The sequence below is a fragment of the Carcharodon carcharias genome, chromosome 6 (genome assembly GCF_017639515.1).
Source record: "Carcharodon carcharias isolate sCarCar2 chromosome 6, sCarCar2.pri, whole genome shotgun sequence".
Classification (NCBI taxonomy): domain Eukaryota; kingdom Metazoa; phylum Chordata; class Chondrichthyes; order Lamniformes; family Lamnidae; genus Carcharodon; species Carcharodon carcharias.
Window position 1 is genome coordinate 1,952,793 of NC_054472.1, and position 16,285 is coordinate 1,969,077.

The window sequence follows — 16,285 nt, forward strand, 5'->3', positions numbered from 1 at the left end:
GGACTGGATAGAACAGAAGGAAAAGTATATGGGACAGGTAGTAATTAGGTGATGCTATGATGTAAAACATTGTGACACAAAGCAGTGCAGAATTCCATAGGTTGTGAAATGGATAGTTGACAATTAATGTTGAGTTACAGAGCTTGGAAATAAATTGCTTTCAAAAAAAATGCACAGCTAGTATCTAAGGCAAGGGTGGTTTGTTTTGAATTATCATCAACTAAAATTGAGGCCAGGTTGTATTCAGATCAATGCTAAATTAAAATTCAGCTTAAACTGAAGATGCTTGTGCACATGGAGCCATGATGCAATGAGCATTCCCTCCCTTGATTTTTGTGCTCAAGCCCTGGAGTGGCCCCACTCCCAGATCCCAGAACCTCCTGACTCAGAAGTGAGGGTGCTACCAACCAATGCATGGTTAGCACATATAAGTAAATGGAATACACAATGGCAGACCAGTTAGCTATACTGTTAGATAAAAGCAAAAAACTGCGGATGCTGGAAATCCAAAACAAAAATAAAAATACCTGGAAAAACTCAGCAGGTCTGGCAGCATCTGCGGAGAGAAACACAGTTAATGTTTCGAGTCCGTATGGCTTTTCAACAGAACTAAGGAAAAATAGAAGAGAGATGAAATATAAGCTGGTTCAAGGGGGGGGGTGGGGGGGTGGTGGGGTGGGTACGTGGGTGGCTCTACCTGTCCCACCCCCCCCCTCGAACCCGCTTATATTTCACCTCTTTTCTATTTTTCCTTAGTTCTGTTGCAGAGTCATACAGACTGGAAACATTAACTGTGTTCCTCTCCGCAGATGCTGCCAGACCTGCTGAGTTTTTCCAGGTATTTTTATTAATGTTTTAGCTATACTCTTAGATGGATTCAAATGTGAAGTTCTGCTTCAGTTGCAACCATTTCCCTGCTTTCATTCACTTTTACTGCACATTCCCCACATGCACTATTCCTAAATGGTGCCAGTACCAAGAAAACATTAACTTTCATTGATGTAGTGCCATGTGGTTTCAATGTACTTTACAGTCAATGAATTACTTTGTTTCTTGAAGTGTAGTCACCATCATCAATATGTGGGTAAATGGACTTGGAAGCTTGATATGATTCCATGATTACCATATTTGGATGAGTTCATGTGAAATTCCTCTTTCTGCAATTCCAGTAGAGGTACTAATTATTTAATTTAACAGTTTAACATCTTTGCTAAGTTATTGGAGAGAGGAATTTCATACAACTGGTTGTATGCTGTCGCTTCATAGACAATTTTCAAGCTAAAGTTCTTGGTATATACCAGATGTTAAAGGCTAGAAAATGTTCAGCTAGTAAGTACTGAAGTGAAAGCACCTGGGATCTGTATACAATAATCATTGTTTTCACAAAATTATGATAAGCACAATTTCTTGTAATCGTTTGAAGATCTGGACAAATTAACAACTAAGTTTGGATTCCTAAAAGAATTGATATTCAGAAGTGGCATCTCTTTTTTAGTGTCAATCGATAAATTTTTGTGCTGTACAATATTAAATTTAGCTTTAAATAGGCTAACAAAGGGAAAAGCCTGACCATGCTTTTAATACAAAAAGACAAATTGCAAAAATTTACTACATTCCTGTTTTTAGTCTTGTTCAATTTTTTGTCAAGGGGAGATAGCTGCTCATGCTGGTCTTACAATCAAGAACAGTGAGGGGATATTGAACTTGACTGCATGAAGGTGAACTGACATACACTAATAGATACTCAAGGACATTGAGCTGCATCTCGGCTGTCAATTCATCCATCTCGCACTGTCCAGCGCAGCTCTTAGTGCTGCAATAACACTCTCTGTTCCTGGGTTCTGGTTGAACTGCCAGTCACTCACTTGGCAGTTCTCTATCCTCAGGCTTTTTTTTATTCATTCATGGGATGTGGGCATCACTGGCATTTGTTGCCCATCCCTAACTAGGTCATTTCAGAGGGCAGTTGAGAGTCAACCACATTGCTGTGGGTGGGCCTAGAGTCACATGTTGGCCAGATCAGGTAAGGATGGCAGATTTCTTTCCCTAAAGGGAGAACAAGCTGGGTTTTTGAGACAATCAGTGATGGTTTCATGGTCATCATTATTGAGACTAGCTTTATATTGTTAAACTGAAGATATTATTAACTGAATTCAAATTCTACCAGCTGCCATGGCGAGATTCAAACCCATGTCCCCAGAACATTAGCCTGGGTCTCTGGATTACTAGTCCAGGGACATAACCACTACACCACCATCTCCCCTTAGTGGAGGAGCACTGTACAGTTGGAGTTACTGAACTTCACCTGGCTTGTTAGATCACAGCCAGTTAAGTACCTTTGAGGTGTAATTCCCTTGCTTTTCTTTGAATAGTGCCATGAGAAATTTTTTTGGTCATTAGAGTGGGAAGCGGCCTTGGTTTAATGTCATCAGTAAAAGATGACAGTACATCAGTCTTGCACTGACGTGGATTATCCTCAAATTCTACAGTGGGGATTGAACCCACAACTCTCTGACTCAGTGGAGATTGCTAACACAAGGCTTACATGCCTGACCAATATTCCTCCTCAAATCAACACTACCAAATTTAATTGACCATTCATCTCATTGCTGTTTGTGGGACCTTTTGCTTAGAAGAAAGTTAATGTTTACTTGGTATTGGCACCGTTTAGGAATAGTGCATGTGGGGAGTATGCAGTAATAGTGAATGAAAGCATGGAAATGGTTGTAAATGAAGCAGAGCTTCACATTTGAACCCACCTAAGAGTATAGCTAACTGGTCTGCCATCGTGTAGTCCACTTACTGACATGTGTTAACCATGCATTGGTTGGTAACATTCTCACTTCTGATTCAGAAGTATTTGAGAGTGGGGCCACTCCAGGACTTGAGCACAAAAATCAAGGGAGAGAATGCTCACTGTTGGAGATGCCAACTTTTAGATGAGATGTTTAACCGAGGCCCCATCTACTTTGGTGCTTGTAAAAGATCCCATGGCACTATTTCAGAGAAGAACAGGGGAGTTCTCCTTCGTGTCCTGGCCAATATTTGTCCCTCAATCAACAACATAAAAAACAGATTATCAGGTCATTATCATATTGCTGTTTGTGGGAGCTTGCTGTGTGCAAATTGGCTGCAATGTTTCCTATATTACAATGACTACACTTCAAAATTACTTCATTGGCTATAAAACATTTGGGACATCCTGTGGTTGTGAAATGTGCTATATAAATGCAAGTCTTTTCTTCACTATGAAAAGCTGACCAGAGAGATAGCTTTTTAAACAACTTGCATTTATACCTAGTGCCTTTAACATGGTAAAACACCTCAAGTGCTTGACAGAAAGATTGAGAAAAAAAAATTGACACCAAGTCGCATGACACTTGGACAGGTAACCAAAAGAAGTAAGTTTTAAGGAGCATTCTGGAGATAAACAGTGAGGTTAAGGGACCCAGACAGCTGACAGCACAGCCTTTATTGAAGATGAAGTAAAAATGTAACCTCTGACACTGTTATACTTAAGTTAAATCATCAGATTTGCAAAACACATAGCAAAATAAACACATCACTAAAAATAGAAATTCACAGGCCATTCATATCAAATGTTTGAGTGACTGGGATTGGAGAGAACTGCTCTCCTGGCCTGAAGTTCAACATCTTTAATGTTTTATTTAACAGTCCTTAGCAAGTCACTGAAGTGGTAGTGAATACTGCACCTGGCATCTATATGCTAGTCACTGCTAGCAGTTGAGAAATCTGCAACAGATTTTCTTGTGCTAAAATGTTTTTAATCTGTGGAAATGAATGTCCCAGTTCTTTGCCAGGAGGATGCATTTTTGGATCATCCTTAAAGGTCACCTAACGATGCAGCTTGGAGCGGAACACTATCAGGGAGCTGCACTTGGAATCCAGTGCTCCTGCTAAAGATTATAAAATAAAGGGCTCCTCTAGTTTGAATAGCTCTCAGATTTGAAATTGTTATCCTTGTCTATTAATTTCCAATATTATCAATCATTATTTTAAATAGATTCTATCTCTTGACTCTGGCAGGGCTGGGAGGAGTGTGTGGATGCGGCAGTTGCTCACTTACTAAGGACCTGTCTGTCAAAAAGCTCCAGGGACCAGACTCTAAGCTCGACAAACCAACTCAGTATGCCGAAAGATACATCCAGATTAAAGAAACACATTACGCTCCTGTGTGACAGGCTGAGCAAAGGAGGTCGGCTGTCTTTAACTGCTGACAGCACACAGCAGGCAGCCACAATTTCAGGTAAACTTGACATCGAAGAAGAGCAGTGTTCATCAGCTGCTAAACTATAATGAGAGCTATTGTTTTATGTGGTCATATATTTCACTCTGAAAATCACAGTAGTAGACAGTAAATGTTTGGAGAGTAAACACACCAGCTCTTATCTGCCCCATTATAAGTCACATTGTGTCCAAGGAATAATGGGTTTACACAAAGCAAGCGACATAAAAGATAACACACTTTTGTTTACAAGGACAGATTTAGTGAATTATTATTAGTGAAAGATAAGCAGCCACAAAATTAAAAAGCTACATATTGTGGAAAGGACCTGCTTCAGATAAGATTGTTCAGGACTGCTTCAGAGTGGATTGTTGGTTTTTTTGACCTTTATATGCATTTTACAGCCTCCAGTTTTCTTTATGCACTCAATCAAATATGAACTGGCTTTACATAATTATTTCTTTTACCTTACATCAATGGACAGCAAGACTTTATAGTTAATCCATAATTGGCCAGTTCTGTGAAGGGTGATTGTTTTTATAAATCGCTGAAATACACATTTTGTTACAGTCTTTAAGGTTACTGTGACAGACAAAGGTTACTTAATCCAACCCGTAGGCTATTGATGATAGCTGACTGGAGCTAATGGAATTGTACATATTCTGGGAATTTCAGACACGGCGGGATGAGCTCCTGTCTTTAGACCATTGTGTCTTCTGGTGATTAATATATAGAAAGAAAGACTTGGGTTTATATTTTCTCTTTGTTTCTTCCTCCTCCTTTGTGAGTTGTGACTGCAGAGAGTATGTTGCTGGAATTGACATCTGGATGTTTGACTGTTCAGAGTGGCAAATGAATTTTTGTCACTTGTGCACAATTATAGACATTTAAATACTGTTTTATTTCATTTTCTCTGCAGTTTGTTCAGGTACATGCAGTGCTACTAATTCTATTTTCAACACTGTTCAGATAATGCTTCATTATTTTAAATATTCTATTACTTATTTCAATAACTTGTCACAGTGACAGTCAACATCATAATCCTTTTCACTCATTGTTCTAAGGCAACATTGCCCAATATATTGGGCACTGGCCACATGTGGTTAGCTTGGAATCCAGAAGTGGCTAATTGCATTTCTGATGATTAAACAAAAAATTGAGTAGCAGCCATTACCTTGGTTATGTGATCTCGATATTCATTCTCACAGTGTGCATGTGAACTCTAACCTTTTTGTGTTTGTTGGTAAAATGGTGAGAGGAAAATAAAAAGGGTGTGTGATATTTTTCATTGCAAGTGCTTTACTTCCTTGCTTACTGAATAGGTGTCTATTTGTTAAGAAAATATACACATTTACATGTATTGTGCATAAGGCGTTTTCTACTGAAAGCAGTATATGTGACTAAAACACTGTCACCACACCTGTGACTAGTCAGTGATTTCTCCTGGACAGCACCATTATAGATATGTGAGTGACAGTGGCAAGCCATCATTGTCCATCCCTGGGATTGTTCACAAGACTCAGTGTTAAAGCAGTACTACATTCAAGGAGCTACTTAAATGCAAGCTATTGTTGCGAGCATCACATGGTGTGGGACTGGAGGGACACACAAACAACACTGGGCGAGGGATAGAAGATTCATCAGACATTCAGTTGGGTTTTTGTGACAATCCAACAATTTTTGTGGTCACTTTTGCGGTCCACAAATTATCATTTTCAGAACTTGCCCTGGTGGGATTTTAACTCACAACCTCTGGGACACACAAGTCCAGCACCATAACCACTGTAATACAGTCCCTGATTTGTAAACCCCTTTTCAAATGAGTCATTCAGGAAGAGTTGTAGCTGTGTTCCAGTTATTAGTGGTAAGGCTGCGCACTGTCACTGGTAACATTTATTTATATTTCCCTTAACAAGTGCCAAAGATCTGAATTTTCCCATGGAGAAGGCTGAGGCCAGCAAAATAGGGAATAGCCACATTGGGACAGCTGCCCAATGCATTCGCACTGCGAGAGATCTTTACCAGCAGTTGATGGGGGCACAGATTGGGAGCCCACACCCTGGAGGCAGGCAGCCAATTTAATGGGGTTGCCAGCAGAGTGGCCCTCCTTCACCCTGTGTGGAGACTGCCATCTCAATGGAGACGGCCTCTCTGTGGCATTCCAGGAGGACCATTGGAGCCAGAGGCTTCATCCCCCAAAGAGGGGACAGTGAGCATGAATGGCAGCCGCTGTGGCCCCAACAATCTAACTGACAGGGATTCCCTTCCAATTCCAGGGGCCTACCGCCTTTCTCTCTCAGGTTTATCCATTTAACCTCGCTTATTGAGTCTCCTTCAAGGTACCCTACCTGCCTCAGCAATGCCTACCTCTCCCAGTGGGGCTGATGAGGCTCTTTAGCTGCTGGCCCTCTGACTGAAACAGTTCCAGTAGTTGAGCCCTAGTCTGGCCTCTTTACAGATGCTGATTGACCTGCTGTAGTCAGGTATCTGAGGAAAGGACCTTTGGGTTTTATTAGTTCTGGTGAAAATAATGTGTTTCTATCTCCAGCCATTAGGGAAACATGACAGAAACTATAAAGTAAATATTTAACGTTTTAAGTTGAAAGCAAAAGTACAGGTTAAAACAAGGAGACAAAATGTGATTCCATGTTTCAGGAACAGAAATAGGAAGAGGCCATTCAGTCTTTGACCTTATTACAAATTCATGTAGGTCATGATTGACCAGTACCTCGATCCTATTTATCTCCATGCCCCTGATGTTCACACCTAAGAGAAATCTATCAATCTCAGTCTGGAAGTGTTGATCTCCAGCAACCACAGCCTTGTGGGAGGATGAATTCTAGATTTCCACTATCTTTCATATAGAAAAAGTGCTTCCAGATTTCACTGCCAAATGGTTTGACTCTTGTTTTAAGATTATGACTGTTCTGGATTCCACCACCAGTGAAAATAGCTTTCTTTGAATTCTCTATTGAACCTCTTCATCATTTTAAAAACCTTGATTAGGTCCTCCTTCAACCTTTTAAATTCAGGCCAGGAGGAGCAAAGTTGATGCAACATGTCCATCTTTATAATTTAACTCTTCAACCCCGGTATATTCAGCTGTGTTAACAATCTAATGTAGCAGCTGTTGGACAGTATAGATAATAGCAGGAACTCATTTTTGCTGTAATCTAAAATGCCAGCAACACGTGTATATTTGATATTAGCATGTAAAGGATTTCCAATTTCCTGGCCCTGAATGCTGACTTTCCACTATGGATGCAGATAGATGGGAACACCACCACCTGGAAGTTCCCCTCCAAGTCACTCACCATCCTGACTTGGAAATATATCGTTCCTTCACTGTCACTGGGTCAAAATCCTGGAATTCCCTTCCTAACAGCACTGTGGGTGTACCTACACCACATGGACTGCAGCGGTTCAAGAAGGCAGCTCACCACCACCTTCTCAAGGGCAATTAGGGATGGGCAATAAATGGTGACCCAGCCAGCGAAGCCCACATCCCGTGAATGAATTTTAAAAAAGTCCAATCCCTCTGCACCCCTTACCCCCACTAGGACAATCTGAGGGCTCCCAGCATCTTTCTTGAACGGAGGCCTGAACATTGCCCCTCCACCACCGCTCTTTTCTCTGCCTGACTGAACTTGTTGTCTCACTGAACGATTTCTCTTTTAACTTGACTCACTTCCTTCAAATAAAATGTGTGGCTATGGGTACCTGCATGGGCCCTATTTATGCCTGTCTTTTTGTTGGGTATGTGGAACATTCCTTGCTCCATTCCTACTCAGGCCCCCTCCCAGAACTTCTTATCCGGGACATCGATGACTGCTTCGGTGCTGCTTCCTGCTTCTCTGGAACTGGAAAACTTAATCATTTTGCTTCCAATATCCACCCATCTCTCACCTTATACAGTACATCTTTGACACATCTCTTTCCTTCCTTGATTTCTCCGTCTCAATTTCTGGGGCTAGAGAGTCTACTAATATTTATTACAAGTGTACCGAGTCCCACAGCTACCTTGACTACACTTTCTCACATCCTGCTTTCATTTTCCCAGTTTCCCCATCCCCATCACATCTGTTTTGATGATGCTATCTTCCTTTTTCCTGAACCATATCTGACTCATTTCCTGTACTTCTGCCCTCATTCCATCCCCTCCCTCCCAGAACCTTTATAAGGATCCCCTTTGTCTTCATTTTCCACCTGGCCAGCCTCTGTATTCAAAGGACTATCCTCCACCATCACTACTACCTCCAGCATGATGCCACCACCAAGCACATCTTCCCCTCCCCTGTCAATATTCCAAAGGGACTGTCCCCTCCACAACACACTGGCCCACTCCTCCATGACCCCCCAGTGCCTCATCCCTTTCCCAAGGCACCTTTCATGCAATTGCAGGAGGGGTAACACCTGCCCCTTTACCTCCTTTGTCTTTACTGTCAAACCCCAATTCCTTCCAATTTACTTGTTGTACTTTCAGATTAGTCTAATGTATTTGCTATAAATCTTGTTATAGATTTGATTTTCCAGGTAACTTTTCTTAGTGGACACATTTAACTTTATTTACAAGACAGCAGCAGCAACTACAGCATCAAACTCTATAATAAAGAAGAACTCTCTCTAGAGGTTCCGCACGCTGCTAACCCATTGGTTTACACAGATCACGTAATCTTACAAAACAGGATAATTCTTAAAGCTACAGTCCTACATTTATCAGAACTATAATTACTACAAGTCTCTTCTACATTGGGGCGACCAAATGCAGACTGAGTGACCGCTTAGTGGAATACCTCTGCTCAGTCCACAAGCATGGCCCCAACCTCCTTGCTGCTTGCCACTTCAACTCACCATCTTGCTCTCGTGGCCACATTTCTGCTGCAATGTCCCGATGAAGTCGGACGCAAGCTGGACGACCACCACCTCATCTTCCGTTTAGGCACTTTACTGCCTTCTGGACTTAACATTGAGTTCAACAACTTCAGACCATGAACTCTCTCCTCCATCTTGAGTTTTGTTTCCTCCAAGTGTCAGTTTGTATCTTGTTTTCATCTTTTTGCTTTCAAACGCAGCTGATCTTTATTTTGCTATTAACACCTATTCTGGACCAATGTTGTTCTTTACTGCTTCCATTATCACTCGCTTTGCCTTTTTGTTCCATGACATCTTTGGTATTTAATCTCTCCTGCCCTCTGACCTATCCCTGACCTTTTCTTTTGTTCCAGCTGAAGCCCCTCCCCCTGTTTTCAAAAGGATAAAACACATCATATTTTTACCTCTTTTCAGCTCCAAAGAAGAGTCATGTTGGACTCGAAACATTAACTCTGTTTCTCTCTCCACAGATGCTGCCAGACCTGCTGAGTTTTTCCAGAACTTTCTGTTTTATATCTGGGAATACTCATCGCTGAATCCCCCAATATCAACATCCTGGGGGTTACCATTGACAAGAAACTGAACTTGACTAGCCATATAAATACTGTGGCTACAAGAGCAGGCCAGAGGCTAGAAATCCTGCAACAAGTAACTCACCTCCTGACTCCCCAAAGCCTGTCCAGCACCTACAAGGCACAGGTCAGGAGTGTGATGGAATACTCCCCACTTGCCTGGATGAGTGCAGTTCCCACAATAATCAAGAACTTGACACCATCCAAGACAAAGCAGCCCGCTTGATTGGCACCACATCCACAAACATTCACTCCCTCCACCACCGATGCACAGTAGCAGCAGTAGGTATCATCTACAAGATGCACTGTAGGAATTCACCAAGGCTCCTTCAACAGCACCTTCCAAACCCACGAGCTCTACCATCTTAGAAGGTCATGGGCAGCAGACACATGGGAACACCACCACCTGGAAGTTCCCCTCCAAGTCACTCACCTTCCTGACTTGGAAACATATCACCGTTCCTTCACTGTTGCTGGGTCAAAATCCTGGAGCTCCCTCCCTAACAGCACTGTGGGTGTACCTACACCACATGCAGCAGTACGAGATGGCACTTTACTACCACCTTCTCAAGGGCAACTAGGAATGGACAATAAATACTGGCTCAGCCAGCGACGCCAATACCCCATGAGCAAATAAAGAAACAAGTCATGAGTAGCAGTGGGAAATGTATAGTGAAGTCAGGACTGTAGTGTTATTAATTAGCATTGAAGTAGGGATGCAATGGAATGTTGGAGAGGCCTTGGGATTGAAAAGGAATTATGACTACCATCAGAAATGTGTTACTAACAGCAACCCATGAAATATCCTTGGGAATTTGATGTTAAAGCAGGTTTAAATTAAATGAAAATGGGTGCCTGCCTTGGCAATGCTAAGAGTGTTGATAGGGATCTGTTTGTGATAAGATGGGTAAGTGTGCTTCTGACACATTAAAAGAGAAATCAGTTACCTGTGCATATAAATTAGATGCAAATCGCAGAACAATATGTTTGAAATCATAGACAGAAGTGAAAACTATGTACTTGATCTCGTACAAACTTCACTGCGTACCAGGACTTTGAAGTATGCAAACATGGCCACCAAATAACCACTGATTAATGACGGGATCACGCAAAATGAAATATTAATCTGTTTTAATTTGATTACTAAATATAACAGTCGTGTTATTTTCAGCACCTTTTTGGATCTTGCTGGCAGATTATACATGGAATGTGCTGGGGGAACCTACAACATTTGATGTGACAAGTCCCTCAGTGCTCCATGGCGTAAGACTATTTCTGAGTCCGCAACTTGTTTGACGATGTCTCCTTTTTTAATCTATTGATCAGCTTTTGTAGGCCCTAGCTTGGAATGCATGCTATACTCCAACCTGAGTTATTCCATCAGGAGAGACAGAATGGAGGGGAGAGAGAAACTGTGATCATTGATATATGGTATGAGCATCTGTGCATTGAGAAGGAGATGTATTAAAAAATGGAAACGTAGGAGGTGGAGGAGGAGTGAGGAGGTGTAAAATGGGTTACAAAATAAGAAAATTCTGTGCAGTGTTTATATGGCAATAAATCTAGAAACGGACAAGTTCATGTAGGATTTCTAGCCAGACAAGGAAGGCAACCTTTTAAAAGAATGTTATAGCTACTGTTCCTTTTCTTTTGAACCAAAGACAAAAGAAATTGAGACTGTTGTAATGTTGGCTTCTACCATTTTAAGTAACTTGTGTAAACAAAACATGTCTGCTGTTCCACTGTCCCTAGTACTGCAACTCCCACTTGCAGGTAATCATAAGAAGGATCATTGGGCCAAAACAAAAGCCTTCAGGTTTGTTGGCCTTGTATAACCTGATTGTCATCACTCTTAACCAGTGTTTAGGAAAGCTTGGACCCAGCCACTGGAACCGTTTTAATCTTTACAATCGCAGCATTGCTTCCTAAAAGTTGATATCCTTTCATCTTGCCATAAATGTCATTGTGATGGAAGATTTGTTACAACTCTTCAATAATAAACTCATTCAGATTAATTAGACTCTGAATAATTCATACTGTTCACAATTAGTAAAATGATTCCTCTTTCATCACATGGCTTCAGGTGACTTTTTTCTAAACATGTTCTAAACATCAGTCCCAGTCCTTTTACTACTGTAATCGACAGTATGGTCAGGATTTTATGGTCCCGCCGCGGCATGCCTCTCTCTAACGGCCCCCCCCCCCCCCCCCCACCAGCAGATGTGGCAAGCCATTGAAATCTCCATTCAGTTCGGCAGGACCATAATATCCTGCCGGGCAGGAGGGGCTGTAAAATCCTGGCTTATGTCTTTTTTGTTTTCTATATCACATGAAGTTCATTTTCACCATTTCTCAATTTCTTGCTGGCTATTTTCTCAGGTCACCTTTTCTAGTGGAGGAGTTTCAGTGTGTTTATTTGCTTTCCGTTTCAGACTTTGAACCAGTTTTTGTTGCATTATACATCAGTTTGAATATTGCCTGTGTATCCACAAGATTTGTAGAGGTTAAGTTTTATGCACACTACATTGAATTTCATAGTATTTCATTTAATGTTGAATATAAACTTTATTTTTAACCAGTACCTTATGAGTTGAAACCGGCTTCATTGGCTATGTTCCTGGTCTTGGTGGAAACTGCAGTCAGTGAACCTTCGCCAGTATTAAACTCTCATGACAGCTGTCTCTGCCATCTGTCATTGTTTTAGGACATTGCAGTACATGAATCTTGTGCTGGACTTGGGCAAGAGCTTGACCCAACTCTCTCTTTTGTTGTAGAAATGCAATGCTTCTTTCGTGTCAGCACAGAGAAACCTAGAGATCCAGCAGTGCACAGGAAAGTCAAGCAGGGAATTGGATGTGGAAATGGAACATTTACAAGATTGTTCCCTAAAAACTGACCAGCCTAGCTAGGGTTCCACTGTTTGGCCAAGGAGAAGGCTGTGGGCCTCCCATACCCTCTTGCAGCATTCATCACATAACTGCCTAATCTGAGATTTGATCTCTAGTCCAATGTGCATTCCATTGCTCAGCTGTGACCTTTAAGCATTGCCTGAAGTTGTCACCTTGGCTTTAACACAAGTTCCTAGTTGGCTGTGACATAGCCCTTCTCCACCAATCATCCTTTTGAGGGAATTCCCAAAGGGCTGTTTACTACTGTGTTTTCTTCTATTGAATCCTTTACCCAGCACATTCCAGTGCCCCTTCTCTTGCTGTGGCACCAACTGGCACTGAGATCAAAACAGCAAAAGATGTAAGGGATTCAACCAAGTTAACTGAGATGTAATCAGACAAATAATGGATCCTAAACAAAGAGATATTAGAAGGACCTTTATGAGGAGACAGAGGTGGAGAGGATTAGGAAAGGAATTGTAGGGCTGGAGGAGGTTGTATACAGAGATAGGAGGAAGGATGAAGCCATGCAGAGATTTAAAGATGATGATGAAAATATTAAATTTGAGACACCAGGGGACCAGGAGCTAATGTTGGTCAACGTGGGTCAGCAAGTACAGGGATAGTAGGTGAGCAGGATTTGATGTGGGATAGGATACGGACAGTAAACTCAAATGGGCATGGGAATGGTTGAAGAGGAAAATTGAGTGCGAATTGAATTTGGAGGGACGTAAAACTACTATTCAAGTACTAAACTGATACTATTCAAAGAAGAGTTGGGTTCACCTGGTGTCATGGTCACTATCAATCAGCCAACATCACCAAAACAGATTACCTGGTCATTATCACATTGCTGTTTGTAGTTACTTGTGCGCAAATTGGCCACATTGCAACAGTGATTGCACTTTAATTTGAGAGATATCTTTTCCACTGGCATTCCATTGACATGCTGGGCACTTGACATCTAGCAAATAAGGGGATCAGAAAATGGCCATTACTCTGCCCTGCCACCTTTTAGCTTATCCAAGGCTCCCCTCCTTCCTCAGAGAGGGGCTCTGTCCAGCTGCAAAACTAACGTTGTGAAGACAATGGCCGAATTTTCCAGCCCCTCGCATCAGCAGGACCTCCCAGTCTCACCGATGTAAATGGAGATTTCAGTGGCTGGCTGGCCACACTGCAGGGGGACCTGCCGCTGGGGGGCTGAAAAATTCTGGCCAATGGGACCAAATCCTGAGTCATTTGCTGACTAGCAGCACCTCATGTTTGACCTGAGATAAGATCTCCAAGCCTTCTCCCTATTGTTGCCCTTCAACCAGCTGGTGATCCCATTTTGATGTTATCAGCCACTGGTTAGCAGATTTGGTAATTGGTAGATCTGGAGTGCTGGAGACAGTGATAGCGACTGCCCCTACAATCATAGAACTCTCCTTTGTAATTTTGTCCAGCATGTTGAGTGGTTCACCAAAATCCTTGCTTGCAGTTAATGTAACAGCCTCGCTACCTTTCTGGTAGTGAAGTGAATTTGTGGCAATCCTGGTGTAATCCCTACTGACATGGTTCTACAGCACAAAACCTACTGCACAAAATTGGATATGAAAACATGTCAACAAAATCCTCTCACTGAAATTCATACTGGTGTTCGTCTCATCCAATTAAAATATGTAATCATGGATTGTCTGTCAAAGTTATTCCTATAATATGTCAAAATAGTTGTACAAAGGAAAGCATTACCTCTGTGAATTGATGATCTGTGTAGTTAATGTCCAGATGGTTAATAGTTAGACATTATTCCAAGCTAAGAAGTCACCTTTATTGCAAAATATTGTGATGGCTAAAATTGCCATGACTTCAAAGAACATACAGTTTTATTAAACAGCAGAATTTTAGGGTATTAATTGAATTTGTATTTTAATGATATGCTGTTGTCCTTTTAATAATAAGCAGCTGTGTTGTACTGTGCAATTCAAAAGGCACTTAATCAGCTCACAAATTCACTGTCTTGAGATCAAAGTACAGAACTGATGCTTCGAGCTCAAAGGATTACCAGGTTGAGTGGAAAGCTGATAGTTTTACAGGTACTGAAAAAAAAACATAGGAATCCATTAAAGTGTGCCAGTATATACAAATTGAGCAGCTTTGCGTGTATTTAATTATGGTAACCCTCAAATGTATACATGGTAAAACTGAGCTACCCAAATAGTAGACTTGCATTTAAATTCTAATTTACATCCTTCACAGTCATTCTATACCATATCATGCATGACTGATGGAATTGAAGTCTTGGAATTCAAAATTATCAAAGCAACCCCCTTCCCCCCAAATGAATATTGAAAGCGTTCTTATGTACCAGATATACTTTCTTAAGATCAGTTTAAATTAATTGCAGATTTCCTCCTCTATTTCAGTTGGTTATCTGGTTGAATAAAACAGACAACCCACATGGACATGACAGGCAGAATGGCCTCCTCTTGTGCTGTAACCATTCTATGATTCTTGCTCAGAACCTCGCCTGTCAGGAGTAGAAATCAATTCCACAATAAAGCACCCTATGATTTTCAACCAGTTTACTTTAGTTGTGGTGAAGCCAGTGGCCTGAACCCTGACATTGGTGCCCCTGTGGGCAGAGCTTTATGACAGGAGCAGGGCCGGTACAGGCAGCAGGAGCAGGGGCGAACAGGGGCCAGTACCTCGGAAGGAGCAGGGTACTGGTACAGGCAGCAGGAGTGGGGGTTGGTACAGGAAGCAGGGGCCGGGTATCTCAGCAGGATCAGGGGTCAGTACAGGCAGAAGGAGCAAGGCTTAGTACAGGAAGCAGGAGCACGTATGTCACCTGGAGCAAAGGCTGATACATTTGGAAAGAGCATGGGTATGGTACAAGTAGTGGGGGTTGGTACAGGAAGCAGGGGCCAATTTCTTGGCAGGAGCAGGGGTCAGTACGGCGGCAGGAGCAGAGGCTGGTATATCAGTAGGGGCCAGTACAGGCACCAGGAACATGGGCTGGTACAGGCAGCAGGGGCTGGTATGTCAGCAGGAGCAGGGTTGGTACAGGTAGCAGGAGCAGGGGTCAGTACAGGCAGCAGGTGCATGCGCTGGAACAGACAGGAGGAACAGGGGACTGATACAGGTGGCAGGAGCAGTGGACAGGTACAGGTGACAGGAACAGGAGCCTGTATGTCAGCAGGAGCAGGGGCTGGTACAGGCAGGAGGGGCAGGTACCGGCAGCAGGAATGGGGGCTGGTACGGGAAGCAGGAGTAGGGGGCTGGTACAGGCAGCAGGAGTGGGGGTTGATATAGATGGCAAGAGCTGGGGCCAATAGAGATGGCAGGAGCGGGGGCCGGTACAGTCCCTTTACAGCAGAAAAGTTTATTTCCACGCTATGTATATTATTTTGTTTCTGTTGTGTGCCCTCAATGCTTAGTTTGACATGAGTTTCAGGATGGGCCAATAGGTGTACCTGCCATTCCTTGCTGGCTTCTACGAGGCAATAGTTGCACTATTTATATTCGAGCTATTAGTGACTGAATTGTAAGGCATTTACGTGATTGAGAGCTTTGTGCAACACCAAACACTGTAATTATTATGTGTAAGTAACATGCCGAACATTGCCAACACTGAAATGGGAATTGGATCATAAGAATATAAATAGGAGCAGGAGTAGGCTCTTCGGCCCATTTAGCCTGCTCCACCATTCACTAAGATCATGATT

General features: G+C 42.3%; 1 protein-coding gene across 5 annotated transcripts in view; it reads left to right on the forward strand.

The window, feature by feature from the left end:
- bbs9 (Bardet-Biedl syndrome 9) overlaps positions 1 to 16,285 on the forward strand; it is a 505,659-nt gene that overhangs the window by 304,996 nt on the left and 184,378 nt on the right. For all 5 annotated transcript variants that reach the window (XR_005943329.1, XM_041190083.1, XM_041190082.1 and 2 more), the window contains one exon: positions 4,048 to 4,267. Coding sequence is in view for 4 of the 5 variants with exons in the window: in XM_041190083.1 (XP_041046017.1) it covers positions 4,048 to 4,267 (220 nt within the window). In the remaining variant the exon portion in view is untranslated. The remainder of the gene's footprint in view (positions 1 to 4,047; positions 4,268 to 16,285) is intronic.